Below are 19120 nucleotides of genomic sequence, written 5' to 3'. Positions count from 1 at the left end.
CGAACCCCCAACCTCTCGATCAGAAGACGACCCACTACCACCTGAGCCACGGTCGCCCTTATTGTACACTTAATGGCAGTCTCGCAGTCCAAACAGGGTTAACATTAACCCTAACCCTAGCCTGTTCAGATCGTAATTCCTATACAACAACTTCCTTATTTACTACTAATAAGTAATAATTCTGAGGTTATTGAGGGAAAACTCTTAGTTAATAGTTTACTGGTTGTATAATAAGGCCATGCAGAATAAGGCATTAATAAGTACTTAATAATGACTAAGAGTCAATATATTACTCATTTGCATGCTAAAAAGCAACTAATTAATGGTTAGTATGTGCTCTCTAAACTAAAGTGTTACTATATATTGGTACATAGTTTAGTTAGGTTTTTACTTTCAACGTACACCCAGTACACCCACTCAACTGGGGTCACCCATGGACCCACATTTTGGCACCGTTTTTTAGAATTCAATCAACCAAATTTAGTTTTTCAAAAACAGCTGTTGAAAACATGCATGTATAATCTTTTTAAAAACACAAATCCATATATTTCCCTGTGCAACATGCATTTCACAGCATGCCTGTCAGAAGAAAAGTTTCTTTCAAATTAAATTAAGTCCAACATGAGATGTTGAGTATTTCTTTATTTTTCACCAGCTGTTTGCAACCCACCAATTGAGAATCAATATTTTTTTTAAAAATAATTATCAAATTTGATTTGAAGCTTTTTATTATACAGTGTATCCAATTTAACAAACTGGACTTTGTAGGATCTATAAACAGTTAAGATCTATGTGTATTATATCTATATTCTATCACAAAACGTCTGTTAGCAGCTCCTCAAGAACAAATCCATTCCTGTTATTGGGGATGTTTCAGACATTATTGGCTGTGTACATTTTCTATACGCTATTCTTAGGTTTGTTGAACAGATTTGTGAAGCCTCTTAATAATTGTGGGTCAAGTGAAGTTGTGTGGGAGGGGCCGTGTTTGACAACAGGGGGGTGTTTGTGCATCCAGCCAATCACAGACCCCAGAACAGAAGGTGTGTTTGCCTCCCATGCCAAACAGTTGCTACATGTGTGTGCAGGGGGCACATGGTCAGCATGTACATACAGTACAATTATATGTTCTATATATACATGTGGAGGTGTTAAAATGTTCAACCCTTTACTCACAGAAGGAAAGACTAAATATGCTCTTTACACTTTAATCAATGCTCATGGATGCTTGTATGAAATCAGACCAGGGTTGTGGTCAATTACAATTAAGTCTTCTATTATTCATGTTTGATTACAACTCAATTACAATTACAGGGACCGGCATTTTTTTCAATTACAATTCAAATTACAAATATTATTTTCCCCTGTACGTCAATTATATTTGTGTTCTCAATTATTAAAGTTCATATACAATTAATTACAATACTGACCTTTTAATAAATCTCATTAAACTTAACCTTACCCTTATGTTAGCTTTTTGTTAGCATCTTTCGGTTGGTTATGACCCATGTTAAAGCAGCTGTAAAATACACAAAAAAATATTATCTATCATCCAATTAGTTTTTCATCTCTTAGCTTTTTTTTTTTAAATGGTAAAATTATTGTCAAAAAAACTAACAAGTAGTGGGAATTACAGTTACAAATCTATTATGATTAAAACAGCAAGTTTTTTCAATTACAATTATAGTTATATCATAATTGTAATTAGCGTAATTGACACAAACCCTGAATCAGACATGCAAAATCCTCCAAAAAAACATTTGTTTTCTTTTTTTTTTTTTTTTTTTTTTTTTTTTTTTTTTTTTTTTTTTTTTTTTTTTTTTTTTTTTTTTTTTTTTACCTTGTCTGCACATGCTTTCGAAGGTTAACACTACAAGAAGTGCAATCTTTTGACAGCAATGCATATTTTATTATTGCAATTAAATAAATTTATTTATTTCATTGCATAATTGTGACCGTCACCAGCCCTCCCTAGGGAAGGGTAAGAAATACTTTATTAAAGGGAGGATGTAAAAAAGAGAGGGCAGTGTTACACCAAGGTGAGGGGTTGGAGGGGGGTGGGGAAGTTAGCAGGGAAGAGGGATACAAGATAGGATATGGAATGGGTGAGGAATAGTTTTAAGTGATGCGATGTGAAATTGTGGTTGTGTATATTGTGTTTATTGTTGTGTTGTCAAGCCAGTTTGGTGACCAGTGTGTGGTTTAGGAATAATGGTGGTGGCTGTGAACAGAGGAAGAGGTGAGTGGAAATTCCATAAAACAGGTATTTGGGAACAACGTGTCTAAGGTTGAGCCCAGTATGAGTGTTATCCCACAGCCCAAGGCCAGTGCATCCATGACAAATGTATTTCCAAGTACCGCCACTGCAAAACCCAAGAGCCGCCCCCGGGCCCGAAGAAGCAGTCAGGCCAGCAGCAAGAGCAGGCAGCCTAAGGGCCCCCGGCGACCACCCCACGGCCAAGCAGTCCCCCGAACGCCCCCAAGATCCCAAGCCGAGAGGCAGCCATCGCCCCCCCATACACACCCGAGAAAGCCCCAAGGAGCCAAGGACCCAGCGCACCACGCCACCGATCCCACCCCCAACCCCCAGACCCCCCACCCCATCGACCCCCCCACCCCCCCACCCCACCCCCGCGCCTAACCCCCCGAGGGGAGGGCCCAGAGAACTCCCTGCCCGAGGCCCCAGCGGAGGAGCCGAAGCCCACACCCAGCAGACGACCAGAACCGCGCCGAACAGGCAGCCAGTGGGCACCCGCCGGCGAGCCCAGAGCCAGCAGGGGCCCGACCCCAGGCCAGAAGGACCCGGAACGGATGCAGCACCAGGAGCAGCCCGCCCAGGGAGGACGACCACACCCCAAGCCGCATAAGGCACCAGGGGGCCGCTGGGAGTCTCCCCGCCGGCCCCCAGGCACCCCAACCTAGCCCCCCACGGCGCCCCAGATCACCCTTCACTGATGCCGCCCGCGCCACGAGCTTCAGTTCTTTTTTTTTTTTTTTAAAGCCAGGGCCCCCTCCAAGGGCCAAGCCAGACCGCCCCGCCGGGATGTGGCCCCCTATTCCGGCCCCCGACACCCTACCTCACGGGGCACTGCCCAAGCAGGGGCCGTACCAGTAGGTACGCAAGGGCGCGGCACGCGCCACCCGCCCCGAAAGACCCCCGCCAGGACCGGCCCGGCCAGCAGGCCAAGCACCCCGGGCCCCAGGAGCACCCCCCGGGACCAGGACCCCCCAAGGGCAAGCCCCCGGGCCAAGCCCCCCGGGACGCATCCCCCACCCCCGCCCGGGACCCGGCCACGGCCCAGCAGGACCGCACAGCCCCGGACAGCCCACGGCCAGCAGCCCAGGGCCCGCCGCCCCCCGGACAGCGCCAGCCACGGAGCAGCGCCCCCCGCCGGCCCGCGAGCAAACCGGCGATCCCCACCGCGGGGACGGAGGCACCCCAACGGCACACATCAAGTGCGGGACAGCAGCCCCCAGCCAAAGATGCCCCGGACCCACCCACCAGTCCGCAAACGGCAGGATAGACCCACCAGGCGGCCGACAGCAACCTCCACCACCGGAACAGCTAGCGCCGCCCCCCAGTAAACAGCATCACCCCGAGGCGCCAAGCAACCCCGCCCCAACCCCGGCGAGGACACCAGCACCCCCCCAGCACACCCACCCCCCAAACCGGCGAGGCAGGCCGCCCCGGGCCCGCACACCGCGGGGCCCGCCCCCAAGGCCACCAGGAGACAAAGCAAGCACCAAGCCACACCCAAGGGGGAGAGGCACCCCCGCGCCCCACCCGGCCGACACAGCCCGGAAAGACCCCGCAAGGAGAGACCCCGGCAAAGCCCCCCCGAGACCCACCGCCACGCCCGACCGCACCATCTTGATGTGCTTTTGCTCTATGCAGTGGCCCAGCCACCAACAGAGGGGCCGGGCCCCCACCGGAGAGGCCCAAATATGTGTACCAACCCACCACCCTGTTATGGTGCCTCTCCATTCCCCAATGGAGAGGCACTTCCCGATCCCCTGTGTGAATGTGTGTGTTTGGTGAATGTATGGGGTGTAATTAAAAGAAGGGGGATGGAGGGGAGCGGTGCTCCCCCTCCAGCCTCTGTGGATTTATGTGTATGTGGTGTAATAGGCCGGAGGGTGTAAAAGATGATACACCCTCCGGGGGGTGACATGTTGAGATGCGATTAAAATTGGAGGGATTAGTAGGGCAACTAGAGGTGGGAGGGCCGCCCCCACGCCACTACATAGTAACACAGGTGGCGGCCCCCTCCACCCCCAGCCCCACCATCCAGCCCCCCAAGGGTTGGGTATTGGTGTGTGGTGCATTTTGTGAGTGAGCCAGACCAGCTGGGAGTGGGGTGAAGTGAACATGTAGGAGGCCTGTCCAGTGTGAGCCGGGCCCGTCCGCGTGGCGGGCCACGCGAGAGGGTAGATGGCGCAGACGGGCAAGTGGCACTGCGGGCCCCGGAACAGCACAGCCGGAGACCCCCCCCCACGGCACCCCCCAGACCGCGCCGGCCCCGCGGAGCACGGCGACACCCCCCACCCCCGGGCACAGCCAGGCACCAACAACATCCCCCGGCGCCCCAGGGGGCGACCCCCGCCGCCCGCCGGCCCGGAGCAACGCCACCCCGCCACCAAGGGGAGCGGCCGAGCGGGGGGGAGGCCCATGCCCGCACCAGGGCCAGCACAGGCCCACCCGGCGCCACGATACAACACTCTCCACCGGGAGGCGGCCCCGGCCCCCCCGACGAGAGAGGACGCCATCCACCGCCAAGCAGGGCCATCCCGCCAGCCACGGACCGGCAAGCCAGAGTACCGAAGCACCCCCAGCCCGGAACCGCCCCCCCACACCAACGGCGCCAATAGAGCCCCCCCCCCCCCCCACGGAGGCAATCCCCGACGACCCACGCACCGGCACGAGACACCCCCCCGACGCCAGCACACCCCAAACAACAGCGGGCCCAAGGCCACCAGCCCCGCCCCGCCCAAGGCTGCGCAGCGCCGCCACGAGCCGCGGCCGGTCCCCGGGCAGATGGCCGGAGAGCACCTCCCCGGACACGTAGCCCAAGGATCCGCCCCCGGGGCACCCCCGCCCCGGAATCGCGCCCACGGCGCCCGGTGCACCCAGCCAGCAGACCAGCCAATCCCAACGCGGATCCACCGGGCCAGGAACCACGCGCCGCGCCCCCGCACACCCGCCCAATACGACCCCCGGGGAGGCCCCATAGCACCCCTCACCCCACCCCCTAGCCATAACGTCCACACCCCGGCCATTGCGGTCGTACAAAAAGCCCCCGAGGGGGCCCCGCCTAGCCCGTCGCGCAAGCGACATCCCTAGCAAAGGTGCGCCCCAGGGAGCCAAGCCAAGGACCCGCAAGGGCCGACGGAGCAACCCACAGCCACACCCCGCCACCCAGCAACCCAGGAGGCAATCGCCGACCCCGGGCAGCAGCCACCCCCAAAGCTACCCCCACCCCGGATCCCCCCGGACCGGAGCCAAGGACCCCACCACCCCAGGCCCCCCAACGAGACCACCCCCCAGCCAACCCACCCGGCACGGCACCGCCCGCCCCCCAGGCGGGAGCCACAGCCCCCCCACCAGCGCCCCAGGCCAACGGGAGCCCCCCAAACCCAACCCCACAGGATGGCGGGCGCAAGAGCAAAGGAGGAGGAGGGGGGGAGGACGAGACAGGGGGACAGGGAGCAAGGGGAAGGAGCGGCAGGGGAGCACGCAGGGCCCCAGCCCCAGAGACCAACCAGATGCGCATGCAAGGGGCAACGGCGCCAAATCAAACAGCCCCGGGACCCCGTGAACACCCAGAAGGAATGCACACCCGTGCTGAGGCAACAAGGCACCCCGGCAACCCACCCCAGCCATCCTGACCAAGACCACCCCAGAGGCCCAAGGCGGCCCCGGCCTACAGTTGGGCTAGTGCGTTAGTAAAGAGTGGTGCTGGCAGTCGCTTGCAGGCTAGATCATCAGGCTTTTAAAAATTTAGATTTAATGCAATTAAAAAACATTTGTTTTCAATGCTTAAGCAGGGATTCTTCCTTTCACAACCCTGAGAGGAGGAATACGTGCATACAGAAGATGGCTGTATTGAAATGTATGTATATATACAGTATATACTGTACATACACACAGTAGGTCCAACTAGAATGACAGAGCGGGACGGCATATCATAATGCGCAGAGTACCTGTAGGTTTCTACAGCATCAATGACTCCAGAGCTTTAACCTCTTAACTTAAAGCGTCGGACTCAAGAACAAATTTAAAAAATGAACTCAAAATACTATATCGTGATAAAAGTCGAAGGTTTGCTAATAAAGTCAAATCTACTGAAGCTGACGAGGGCCAATTCACCACATGACAAAAAACAGCAGGTAATGACCACGTTAAACTATACTTCAAAGTTGGTTTTAATAACTAAAAGACCATTTCTCTTTTAGCTCAAACACAGCATTGTAATGTCTTTAAGGACTTTGAAGCGATTTTACCAAAAATTTAATCTGTTCAGTAGTAAAAACCAGACAAGTTTGGAAGAGGTGGAGCATTCAGTCCCGTCTGTGGTTATTGAGAAACTACAGAAACATATTAGGGCCAGATTTGATGGAAACTGTTGTTTTATATGGTGAATTGGCCCTAGTCCATTTACGTAGATTTTACTTTAATAGCAAACCTTAGACTTTATTCACAGTATTGTATTTTTAGTTTATTTTTTGAAATTTCTACTTTAATCTCGACATTATTCCTGATTTCCCCAAAATTATTTTCATCAACAAAGTTAGGCCTTATTCGCTTTCGAATAACGTAAAGGTAACGTTCTGAGAACTCTTAGAGAACCGAAAAATGCTAGTGCGCAATGCAAGGTTAGTGAAAACACAAATGAGCAGATAAATATAGGGCAGCATTCTTTATATATTAGCTGCTGGGTGAGATCTTGATTTTTGTCTTTCAGTGAGTTTCCCAGTGAGAGTTAACTCTCAGACTTATGTAACAACCTCAGCAGACCCTCATGTCGGTGTCACAAATCATCTCATTTCATGTGCAGCGCTTTCCGTGTGAACGCTGCTGACATTCATTTTGGTATTTGGTAAACAGTAGCTACAAGGAGTTCAGACGCAGTGACAAACAGCTCTGTGAAGTACAAATACTAACACGTGGACTGACAAAACAACATGTGAATGTCAAGTCTCGAAGGTATTTCTGAGGGTTAAACTGTTTAAACTATGCCATCTTTAGGAATATAAACCTGTCGACACATTTTTAAAATGCTAAAAACATTTTTTTTTTTACTTGTCTTTTTATAGCCGGATACAAATAAAGCCGAGAGGTTTGACTTTGTAAGTAAATATTTAGATATGTACTTTAGTTCTTCCTGATGAAATCTCTTCACTAAGCTCTCTTTAAAATACGTTTATAGGTTATGGACTTCCTGAAAAGCTTGGCTGGCACTGAGTATGTGAGTTTCAGCAATGCAACGTGAGTCCTGTTATAAACCTTCAGGTTAATTAGTAAATAATAAATACCCTCTCATTGTTTACATGAAGTGCAGATTTAATACTGTTGTCTTCCTGCAGGTTCCAATCAGAGAGAGAGACGGGCGATAGAAACTACGCTATTGGTTATTACCTAAAAGAGAAAAGGGTGTGTAATCCCATATAGACTGACGGAAGTAATGAAGTTGTGACAATAAATCAGTAATACAGGGCGTTGGAATGACTTTTATTCACTTTTGCAGTGCTTTCCTGAAAACGCTGACATGATGGCAGCCCTCGACTTCTACTTTCAGGTGAGAGTCAGTGTTAATTTGATAATATATCAAAATATATTGCTGTTTGTGACATGAGTTGAAATCCATCACGCATGATCACATGAGTTCAGATTGATCACATTAAATCTGTCTGTGTAAGGATGTAGATTTTGTTCCTTTAAATCAGAGGGTGTTTCGACTCTTTTTAACACTAGACACCCTCATCAAAGGTGGTCAACTACAGGGTGATCAAGCCTGAGATTGCGTCCCATAACTGTTTCCCACTCTCTCTTACATGCAGTTTTGGGCCACTTGATAAATGGTAATTGAATTTTTAAAACAAAAAATGCATAAACTCTTCTTATCCTGTATATTTCACTCGACTATATCTATAACAGATTTAGTTGACTAAAATCTTAATGTTATTGCTGTTGACTAAAATTAAACTATAACTGAAATAGTCTTAATGACTAAATTTGGACTAAAACTAAGCTGCATTTTAGTCAAAAGACTGACTAAAACTAAATCAAAATGTACACCGTTAAAAGGCACTAAATTCGAAATACACCAATTACAGTTAAGCTGAGAAATAGGCTAATTTTAATTTAGATGTGATCGGAAAACCCAAAGTTGCTGTTTATTTTAGCAATGAGCAACTTTACAATCTGCACTCTATACCTGGCTTCTGTAGCGAGATATAAAACAATAACTTGCATTGCATATTAGCATATTAATTACAACTAATTTGAATGAGAACGTGGTGTAAGATTTTTCTCATACATGCGTCTGATGTAAAATTGTGTGTTGGTTTGGAGCTAAACTATTCTAATGACGTGTTCATATTGCGTGACCGTTGAAAGAGTTACATCTGTAGGTTTGTTTCCTTTCATTCTGTTCCAGTTGTGTGCCATTGAGGTTAACTGTGAGTCAGGAAGTGTAATGGCTGCAACGCTGGCCAACGGCGGCATCTGTCCAATCACGGGCGAGCGGGTCCTGAGTGCTGAGGCCATCCGAAACACTCTGAGTCTGATGCATTCCTGTGGCATGTACGACTTCTCCGGACAGTTTGCGTTCCACGTGAGTCCTCTATATAGTTTTACATCATGAATACAGTGGAGTGTAGAGTTCACTTCTATGTGTGTTGTGCAGGTGGGCCTTCCTGCTAAGTCTGGTGTTTCAGGTGTCGTGCTGCTCGTGGTGCCTAACGTCATGGGAGTGATGTGTTGGTCGCCACCACTGGATCGGACTGGGAATAGTGTTCGTGGCATTCACTTCTGTCAGGTATTACACACACACACACATGCACACACAACAATCTGTATATTAATGCGTTTCAGATAAATATTTAAACATGTTTAGCATGTGTTGCCTACATAAAAATTGCTAAATACAGTAGTGGAAAGAAAAGATTTAGACACGCTTAAAATGTTATATAAAGTGATATTATTCAACTTTCCAGATTAAGGGTTCTTTATTGTGTTGTTGTGATTATCATTGTCATATTCACCCAATCACACACACTGTGAGACTTTGGGTTCACCATCTTATTTGGACGATGACCCAGCACTTAAAGTTTCTGTGGCAGCGCGATAGTGATTTAGTTTCTGTGTGAAGTTTGCATGTTCTCCCCATGCTTGCATATCAGTTTCCCCCAGGGTTAGCCCTCCCACCATTTAAAGACAATAATGCTCAGTTGACTGGAGTCTCAAAATGTAAGTTTCTGATCAGGGCTTTAGGATTATTTTACGGCAAATTTAATTTAGTCTTGTTTTTATATGTATATATTCAATAATTAAATTGAAATGTGATTTTTTTTTTGTATATATTTTAAAGATTTTTTGTAATTGTTTTTGTCGATATTATTTTGAAGGGACAATAACTACACTATGATGTTGAAATTTGTTGACAAATAAAAGCTAAACTATAATGTTCACATGGGACGAAATTTAATCAGAACTAAGTTTCTTTTTTTTCCTTTTTAAGTTTCCAATCAAAACTACTTTTATTACATGGAAGACAGAACTACACTTAATATCATGATATATCAGGTTTATAAATGGTAATCAAAGCTTTGAAATGTATAAACTCTTTTGCTTTATGTTTTAGTCAATTATGTGTAACTTTATGTCATTTAGATGACTAAAACTGTCCTAATTACTTAATTTTGAGTAAAACTAAGTTGCATTTTAGTCAAATGACTCTACGACTAAAAGTAAATCAAATATTTGTCAAAATCAACACTTTATTTACATTTTTTAGCTGAGTAACCAACCTCTTTTGTGATTTCATGGATTAAATATTGGTATTGATCTTGTAATATTATTTAACCAGTGTTGGTTTATTTCACAACTTACAATTAGTCACTAATTTAACATTTGTTTTTATTAACACTATGTACAGTATTTAACCTTTTTCACTTTTATGTATTTATTTGTTTATTTATTTATTTATTTATTTATTGTTTTCATTAAAAGCTAGTCATCATTTTTAGATGTTCTCCCTATATTTGTATTTAGTCTTAGTTTGAGCCAGGTACAAAAAGAACAGTTGATGAAATAATGGTGGAAAAATAAAAATTAGACCACAGACATTACCACTTACAGAAAAGTTGTTTTAAGTTGTATATAAAATAATGATGGAATAACAAACACTTCTTGTGTTTTTTTGTGTTTGTTTTTTTTTTACAAGGATCTTGTTTCTTTCTTTAACTTCCACCATTACGACAACCTGAGGCACTTTGCAAAGAAACATGACCCGAGAAGACTGTCAGACGACGATCCAGTAAGTTCATCATCATAGACAAACAGATTCATATCTGTCTTTGGACGACTTTATAAACACAGACATTTGATCTTTAGATCACCTGCTCACGTATCTTTTGCTTTCTTAGAACAAATCTGTGCTGTCCCTGATGTTTGCAGCCTACAGTGGAGATGTCTCTGCTCTGAGAAGGTGAATAGATGGTTTTTTTTTGTTTTTTGTTGTTGTTGCCATACCCCGCATGAGCTGCACGTTAAAACTTGATCATCACTCGTGCCAAAAAAAGATAAGATTTTATTCATCCCCTTGGAAGAAACACAGCTCACAGTAGCTCAGAGAGAAGACAAGTCAGAAAGCTTGAAATAAACACAGTATTAAAATACAAAAAAAAATGCAGTAAAGAAAAGAAAATCAACAGCAGAACAGTAAACAAATTATAGCTTAAACATAGCCATGAGGAGATATGGAGTTTGCTTATGCTAAAGGTTATGGGGCACAGATTGTAAAATTGCACATGCTAAAATAAACAGCAAGTTTTTGCATTATTTAGCAACAAACCACGTTTACAAAACGTACGTGAATTTTTTAAATGTTACTTTTGACCAGTTTTACAGCAATATTTGTTATTTGTGAAAAAAAATGTTTGTAAAAATATAATCAATGTTAAATCGAAATCTTAAATTTAAAACTTACATATTAAATCTAGATCTGAATGTTACATTTAAATCTAATCTAAATGTTAAATCTAAATGTTAAATCTAAATGTTTAATCTAAATGTTTAATCTAAATCTAAATGCTAATTAGGTGAATATTTAGTTTCACCCGTGACATTTAGATTAAACATTTAAATTTAGTTTTAATATTTAGATTTAACATTTAGATTTAACATTGACATTATATTTTTCTGAGAAAAAAATCACGAGTTTCACAAATATTGCCTTAAATCTGGTCAAAAGTTACATAAAAAAATTCACGTATGTTTTTTTAAACGTGGTTTGTTGCTAAATGTTACAAAATGTTGCCGTTTACTTTAGCATGCGCAACTTGACAACTGGTGCCCCATAAAAGGTAAATACATTTGTGCATCAAGCCGTAAAGTACACAGCCTAATGTTCTGGACACACTTTCTTTATCCCAATGTCTGCTACTAAAATCAGTCATGTGTGTAAACATCAAAATTTGACTAACAAACTCCACTCACCTGATATCAGTTCATATATTAGAGCAGATTTTAGATGTGGTGAAATGGGATGAAAACCTTTCTGAGGAATGTTTCCAGCACCTTGTTGAACCTCTGGACTAGCTACGTAAGTAGTGAGTAGTTCAGCATGTAAAACTTTCATAAGCAGCACCTCTTGTCATTTCATCTCATACAGTAAATATATAAATACTAAACATGGATTTAACAAGCTCCTATGCTCTAAGAACAAATTACATAATATAACCCACAAGTTAAACACTTACAAAATACCAAAAAGCGTAAACATGAACAATTTGATCTCTGAGCCAAAACAAACACACAAATGGAGTTATGACATGCAGTCAGAGTGTCAAGCTCCGACACTTGACCTGGATTCAGAATGATGAAAAAGCACCACTTTAGAGATATGTGAATGGAAATAATGACTTTAATAAAACCATTTTAAAACTACAGTAGTAATATAGCAATATTACCTCACTCTTTTCTTTTAATAGTACATACATTTTGTATAGCCCTTTTTTTGACACTCAAAGACGCTTTACAGAATCAAGGGATTATTCTTTCAATCCACACTTAATGGTGGTAAGCTACTATTGTAGCCACAGCTGCCCTGAGGCAGACTTTTCTATGCAGCGAGGCTGCCATAGTGCGCTATCAGTTGCTCCAACCTCCACCAACACTCACTCACTCACTACATTCATACCAGGCAATGTGGGTGAAGTGTCTTGGCCAAGGACACAATGTCAGATAACACTGGAGTCACTGTCCCCCACTGTGGCATCTGGAATTCTCAGTGGTCTCCCATCCAACTACAAACCAGGCCCAGACCTGCTTAGCTTCAGAAGTCTGATAAAAACAATAAAAACATCCCCACCAAGGGTGAGATGTGGGATCAGGTGTAAAATGTACTTTCCTTGTAATTTTTCCTCATCTTTCCAGGTTTGCCCTTTCTGCTGTGGACATGGAGAAGAGGGACTACGACTCCCGTACACCACTCCACATCGCTGCTGCAGAAGGTAAAGTAATGAGTGAATTTTATCATTGTGTCTAACACAAAAGCCTGCTCTGCCCTATTTTGCTATCGCTGCACTTTATTTTATGGTCATTAATCTTCTAGCTTCAACAAAAACAACACAACGACAGTGGATTAAAGATGTCAGTGTGAGGCAGTGTTGTTCATATTTTAGTGTTTTTTTTTTTTTTGTTTAGCTACTTTTGTCTATTTTTCCATGCTTCATTACTTCTGCTTAGGAGGTGCTATTTTTTATTTATTTTTTTTACCGGCGTTTATTCAGTTTATTTGTCTGATAACAGGATTTCATCAGAACTACTGAACACCAAAGATTAACCTTTTACACCATGGACTAATGGTCATTTCAACAAACCCACGCACTTCGGTCTCAAACAATTCTGACATTGGTATCAATTGTACCGTGATTTTTCAATAGGATCACTGTACATTTTAGTTTGGACGAAGACTTTTGAGATAAGGCCAATTTAGTGAAGGGGGTGTTCGTCGATTTTCGTGCATCCTTATTTTTCATCCATTTTCAGCTTCCAATGTTTCAGGAACTACACCACAAAAGATAGGAAACTGAAATTTACCACTCCACCTACTCTCTCAGAATATATAGAAATATCTGCCATACATCATATCTGGTGGACATGCCAGGCCCTCAAAATTGGAAAAAAGTTTCAGGCTCGAACATGTTTGGGCCTTCAGTAAACATTTGCATATGCCTCAGCTCCCTGTAATTTGATCAGCTTTGAACTATGTACATAGACTGTTAATATCACTAATGATTAGTCGCATCTATGCATTAGTTCTTGGGTGAAAAAATAAACAAAATAAAAAAGCTACATTAATTGTCCCATAACTGCATGTGGGAATGTAAGAAAAAAAATCTGAACACAGTTTTAATTTAAAGCATAAAGACTACTCTTTCTTTGGATATAAATAAACTGTTTTTTATTTTATTTTATTTTAATCACACACCTTAACGTTTGGGGATCTAGTACAAATTAAAACTGCACAGATATATGTATAAAGCAGAAAATAAACTGCTACCTGTAACAAAAACTGTTCACAGACAGTGGTTATAACTTCAGATCAATTCAACTTTATTTATATAGCGCATATTACAACAATAGTCATCTTGAAGCACTATTAAAAAATATAAAATTCTTAAAAAAAACAAATCTTTAGAGGGAAGCTAAACTTGAAACAGTATGCTCTGACTAATTTAAAAAGTATGTGTAGTGTATTTCTGTATGTAAAGATTTTTTCTTTATGCAACTTAATTTTTATTTTGGACCCCAACTTTAGGTTTTTTCACCATTCATGAATATTGACAATTCTTTACATGAGGCCATTGAAGCTTCCCTCTGTGTCTTACAATCAATTATTGTTTATTAGTTTTTCCAATAATAATTACTGTATATTAATTATATCTTTTTTTTAAACTTATAAAAAATGTGAATATGAGAAATTTGTCCAAAATTAATATTATATTTTCACAAATGAATGTTTTTCTGATGCAATGGTTTAGATATAGAAACCACTGCATCAGAAAAACATTTATCTTTAACAAATTTGTCCATTACCAATATTGTATTTTCAAAGTGCTCTCGTCTCACCTTTCAGGTCACATGGACACGGTGATCTTTCTCACTGAAATCTGTAAAGTGAATCCTCACTTGAAGGACAGGTAGGGATCTGCACACAGTCATTGCTATTCTAGTGATTCTAAGGTGCATCTTCCTAATACTAATACTGTGTGGTGTCTGTCAGATGGGGGAACACGCCGTACGATGATGCTGTGCAGTTTGGTCATGACGTGGTGGCCTCGGTGCTGCAGAAGTACGAGCAGCAGTACACCGACCATGAGTCAATGAGCAACACAGAGGTGCAGAACACACTGGAAATCACTGCCTGAGGCACAGAATGTAGCAGAGGTTTATAGCAAAGATGGGTCTGACCCATGCTGCTTCATAAAAGGTGACCGTCACCTTTTATGAAGTCGGCAGAAGTGACGATTGAGGCAAGTTTTATCCTTAGTCGTAAAAAGGTGGTGCAACAGCATTAAGATCACGTTGAATCATTTTTAATGCTTTATGTATCATCAAAGCACTTATATTTAACTAACCAAAGTGTAACACAATATAAATCAGGGTTCTCACCAGCGCAGTTTTTCACCTACGCTGTGATTTCGGCCCCTACGATGTGTTTCAACCGGCGTAGGGGCGGCTTTTCTGTTGTTTTAATTCGTACCGTCATAATACCTAATTTGTAACAATCTGTAGCAAAGACATAAAAAACGTTAGCTATAATTCACAAAATGTGGCTCTCAGAATGAAATAGTGTTTCAGAGGGTTAAACTAAGCGGTCCCCTATGCCAGGGGTTTCCCCTAATTTTAGTTCACGGGCCAAATCTCAAGTGGGCCACAGATTTTATGCAAGAAAACAAGTAATTTCCACAATACTGTGCCATATTTTACTCTTCTACCTATAAATAAAATACAAAATATGTAAGAAACCGACAATATCCAAGCAGTGTACCAAGTGTCTTCACTTTCATTTTCTGAGATTTTGACCACTTTCTATTTAATTAAGGTAAATGTTGTCATAATTTAAGAAAATTTGAGTTTTTTTTTTACTGTTCAACATTAAAAATGACTGCAATCATGCGGAATAAGCACTGGGAAAACTGTGAGCCCCTGCAAATATTGAGAATTATTTACAAAATGATTCATGTTTTCGCAGTCATTTTTATTTTCTCCTGCAGGTCGAATTAAATACCCCAAAGGGCCGGATTTGGCCCCAAGTTGTGAAAGATTCCTTGTGAGAACCCTGAATACCATGATTTAGATCATGTTTACCGATTAATTAGCTCTGATTTGTAAATGTCAGAGATGTAAATATCAAATATTCTGTAGTATTATTACTATTTATTTTTTAACATGTTACATGTTGTGCATTGTCAGTATTATTTAGTCAGACAGGGTTTATGCTGCCATTGCAGGAATGATAAAATATTCCCAAACTTGACTGTTTAAAAAAAAAAAAAAAAAAATTAAAAAAAAAAAATCACATTCATTTTTTTTTTTCCTTTTCATCAACTCTCGCAGTTTTTCACCAACACTGAGCCAATGCCATGTAAACACTGGTAAAAGTGGAAATCTACTGAAAAAATCCACCTAATGTTTAGTGAGGACGAACTTTCAGCTTTGACCTAGATTTCTTATCAAGTCAAATAAATATCACACTATGAGAGCGAGTTGTTGTCATTCCTGCAATGCATTGAACGTTTGTATACGTCTGTCAGAACCTGTGGGGTGAAATCTTATTTTATTTTTCATGTTTAAACCATGTCTGCTATATTTCATATGCAGCTAATTGAAATGATTGTTACACAGTATTTAGCATTTCTAATTAAGCTACTGTAAAAATATACTGTATAATCATATGAAATTTGATGAAATGTTTTGTTCTAAGCTTTGGTTACCATAAAAACCTGCTGTAAATAACGGTCAACGTGGCTTCATTTGTTATTTTAATAAACACATTCAAGACGAATTAAGAAAAGAGATCTTGATTAAGGCTTTACAGTTGATTGATCGATTATGGCATCAAACATTTCATATGTAAAACATCAAAGCACTGAACACATGCACTAACACCAGTTGAAAAGGTCAAACATGGAGTACATTTAGAATAACTGTATATGAAGAGTTCTATTGCCAAAAAGCAGATAACTCCATTATGAGTTTTTTCATTATTTAATTCAAATTATATGCGTCAAATTAAAATTGGGTGGTTTTGACCAATGAGAGGACTTAAGTTTGACTCATAGCACCTAAAATTATTTAAAAAAAAAAAATTCTGAGAATGTACAAAAAACTAAGTTATCTACTTTCGCAATAGAACTCTTCAAATGTCAACAGAGGTTTGATAAAGTATTTGCAGTATTAACAGATGTGAAGCTTAACTGGAACACCTGTAATTTAACTTTCAATGTCTCCCATTTGTTGTCCTGGTATCAAAAATCCCTGCTGAGAACCGAGTTGTCAAAGCACCAAAAATCTGCTGCTGTATAGAAGTAAATCTGTGCCATTAGAGTTTGAATTCCTATTTTTACAGCTGAATATTTTTAGCATCAAAATCAGATTTTGAATTTCAAAACCATCAAATTTCTAACATGCTTTTTTATTCCTGGGACTTTTTTTTTTGTAAAAATTCAATATAAAAAAAAGAACTCAACATAAAATAATTCTCAGTGTCAAAAAATTCAGTGTCACAAACTTCGAGTGTAGTTCAAGAGAACAACCAAGGAAAAACAATAGATCCCCTCCTCAACTACCCAACGTCCAGCCAATCAAGTTACGCTCCATTGGTCATGTGACACTGACGCGGGAAGAGAAAGTAACGATGTCGGCCAACAGGAGCGATGGAGCTTCGGTAACATTGTTTACTTCACGTTCACTTACCAGACACTTGAAATACCCGCTCATGAACAGGATTTATTAAAAAATATATATCTACACTGAACTTTTTTGACAGGTGAATTTTTTTAATGCTGATTTGTTTTATATTGAATTTTTTTTTAAACACAAGTGTCCGTAATATGTAAAAACATGGTAGAAATGTGATTGTTTTGAAATTCAAAGTCTGATTTTGATGCTAATGCATCATTTTGGGTTCCAGTGGGTCACTTCAGGCGTTGGGGCTCCTCCAGACCAGAATGTGTAAGCAGCTCCCCGTTCCACAGTCCAAACGCAGGGCACAGCGGAGTCTTGAACCGAGCTTTCATGGTGTGAATAATCCTGGGCTTTTCGGCGTCCACCAGCCCCAGGACGCCCGCTTCAAAGTCCAGCAGGATTCCCACACGGTCCGGCTTTCCCACCAACGTCACGGGAACCATTTTATTGTTGGTCATGGCGAACCATTTGCGCTGAGCGTAGCCAAACACCCAGGAGGAACCGTTGGTGCCCACGCAGTCGTCTCTGGACATCAGCGCCTCGGCGACCCCGACGCGGAACTCCCACGACTTCTTCACCGTCACCTCCCAGTAGTGGCGCCCACCGCTGATCTCCTCGTCGCCAAAAACCACGGCCCAGTCTCTGAAGCGCTCAGGGTTGTTGGGCACGTGGCTGGGATCCAGGCCTAGCATACGGTAGATGACGCCCGTGTCTTTCTTGAAGAGATCCAGACTGCTGTGAGCTGTTCGCTCATCAAGTCTGAACTGCAAATCTGTTTAAAAAAAAAAAAACAGAAATGCTGTTGTAAATCTGCTCTGATTTATATTTAACAAATGACTGTGAAAACTGCTGGAAAAAAGATTTGAAACACTTAATTTTTTTTACCCTTTAACACCACCTTTGTTAAAACTCGCTCTATTGTAAAAATTCAAACTGTTTCTGAAAGCTAACATGTTGCGATTTACTGACAATCTACAAAGATTACAATAATCTCATTCCATCCTTCGTAGAAAGCCTGCAAATTAATCGATTCTGCTGGCGAGTGTAATTGCCATAAAATGGCCTGTTTATTCACATTTAGAAACATGGAAAACATTTTTTTATCTATAGTAAATGGTTTTATACCTTCTAAATTTGGTGATAAAATCTGTTCATGGAAGTTTTCATTCTTTTCTTCCTACTAAATCTCAAAATCTATTTTGTTTTAGTGTTTTTATTTATTTCACACTTATATTACACTGGTAAAACATGCTGCGTAGCTTTCATAGGAAACACTTTCATAGGAAAAACCTATGAAAGCCTGTTTTCGCCACTAAAAAAATAAATAGTAAATTACTTTGTTGTAATTTACGCTATACAAATAAAGTTGAATTGAATTAAAAAATAGAAACTCACATGAGTTAGTAAAGTTATAATTATGAGATACAAAGTGAGCATTTGCAGCAGTCAACTGACACATTTTTATATGTTTCTATGCAAATTTGCATAAACAATAATTTTCTCATAATTATTAAACTTTCTTTCTCATTATTAAGACTTCACTAACCCATAATTATGACTTGCCATAATGATTTTTTATTTATTTTTTAAGGGCGGAAACGGGGTTCCATAAAAAGCACACCAACATGTGTAGAAGTGTCTAAATATAAACCCTGGCCCTTTCCTTCACTCTTAGTTTGTGTTATTTGTTGTTGTGCTGATGCAGTGAATGCTAACATCATGGTTTGTTATAAAGGGAAACTCACAGCCGTCACTGACTCACTGTTAATGGTGGAGGTGGACACGAAGCTTCTCGTCGCTGACAGACCGACAGGCTGTCGGTGCAGAGCGGACACAGACCGTCCCAAAAGAACCCACACACGGGATGAAGCTCCGATGGAAGCCGCCATGTTTTTCCTTTGACCGCAGCTGTTGTTTCACTTC

General features: G+C 42.0%; 2 protein-coding genes across 4 annotated transcripts in view; one reads left to right on the top strand and one right to left on the bottom strand.

Moving 5' to 3' along the window:
* The window catches only part of LOC114466776 (glutaminase liver isoform, mitochondrial-like), a 27949-nt gene extending 10389 nt beyond the window's left edge, over window positions 1-17560 (top strand). For all 3 annotated transcript variants that reach the window (XM_028452498.1, XM_028452497.1, XM_028452499.1), the window contains 12 exons: window positions 7315-7347; window positions 7428-7486; window positions 7585-7651; window positions 7746-7796; window positions 8658-8834; window positions 8907-9038; window positions 10446-10538; window positions 10648-10709; window positions 12659-12735; window positions 14364-14427; window positions 14511-14625; window positions 17424-17560. In XM_028452498.1, coding sequence (XP_028308299.1) covers window positions 7315-7347; window positions 7428-7486; window positions 7585-7651; window positions 7746-7796; window positions 8658-8834; window positions 8907-9038; window positions 10446-10538; window positions 10648-10709; window positions 12659-12735; window positions 14364-14427; window positions 14511-14625; window positions 17424-17468 — 975 coding nt within the window. In that variant the 3' untranslated portion in view covers window positions 17469-17560. The remainder of the gene's footprint in view (window positions 1-7314; window positions 7348-7427; window positions 7487-7584; window positions 7652-7745; window positions 7797-8657; window positions 8835-8906; window positions 9039-10445; window positions 10539-10647; window positions 10710-12658; window positions 12736-14363; window positions 14428-14510; window positions 14626-17423) is intronic.
* spryd4 (SPRY domain containing 4) lies at window positions 16256-19120 on the bottom strand. Its single transcript, XM_028452500.1, has 2 exons — window positions 18960-19120; window positions 16256-17969 (listed from the first exon to the last, which is right to left on the bottom strand). Exons 1-2 carry the CDS (start codon window positions 19084-19086, stop codon window positions 17428-17430), a joined length of 669 nt encoding a protein of 222 aa, XP_028308301.1. The 5' UTR covers window positions 19087-19120; the 3' UTR covers window positions 16256-17427.

Source organism: Gouania willdenowi, chromosome 7, assembly GCF_900634775.1.
Source record: "Gouania willdenowi chromosome 7, fGouWil2.1, whole genome shotgun sequence".
NCBI lineage: Eukaryota > Metazoa > Chordata > Actinopteri > Blenniiformes > Gobiesocidae > Gouania > Gouania willdenowi.
Note: the sequence above shows the minus strand (reverse complement) of the source record. Positions and strands in the feature narration are given on the sequence as shown.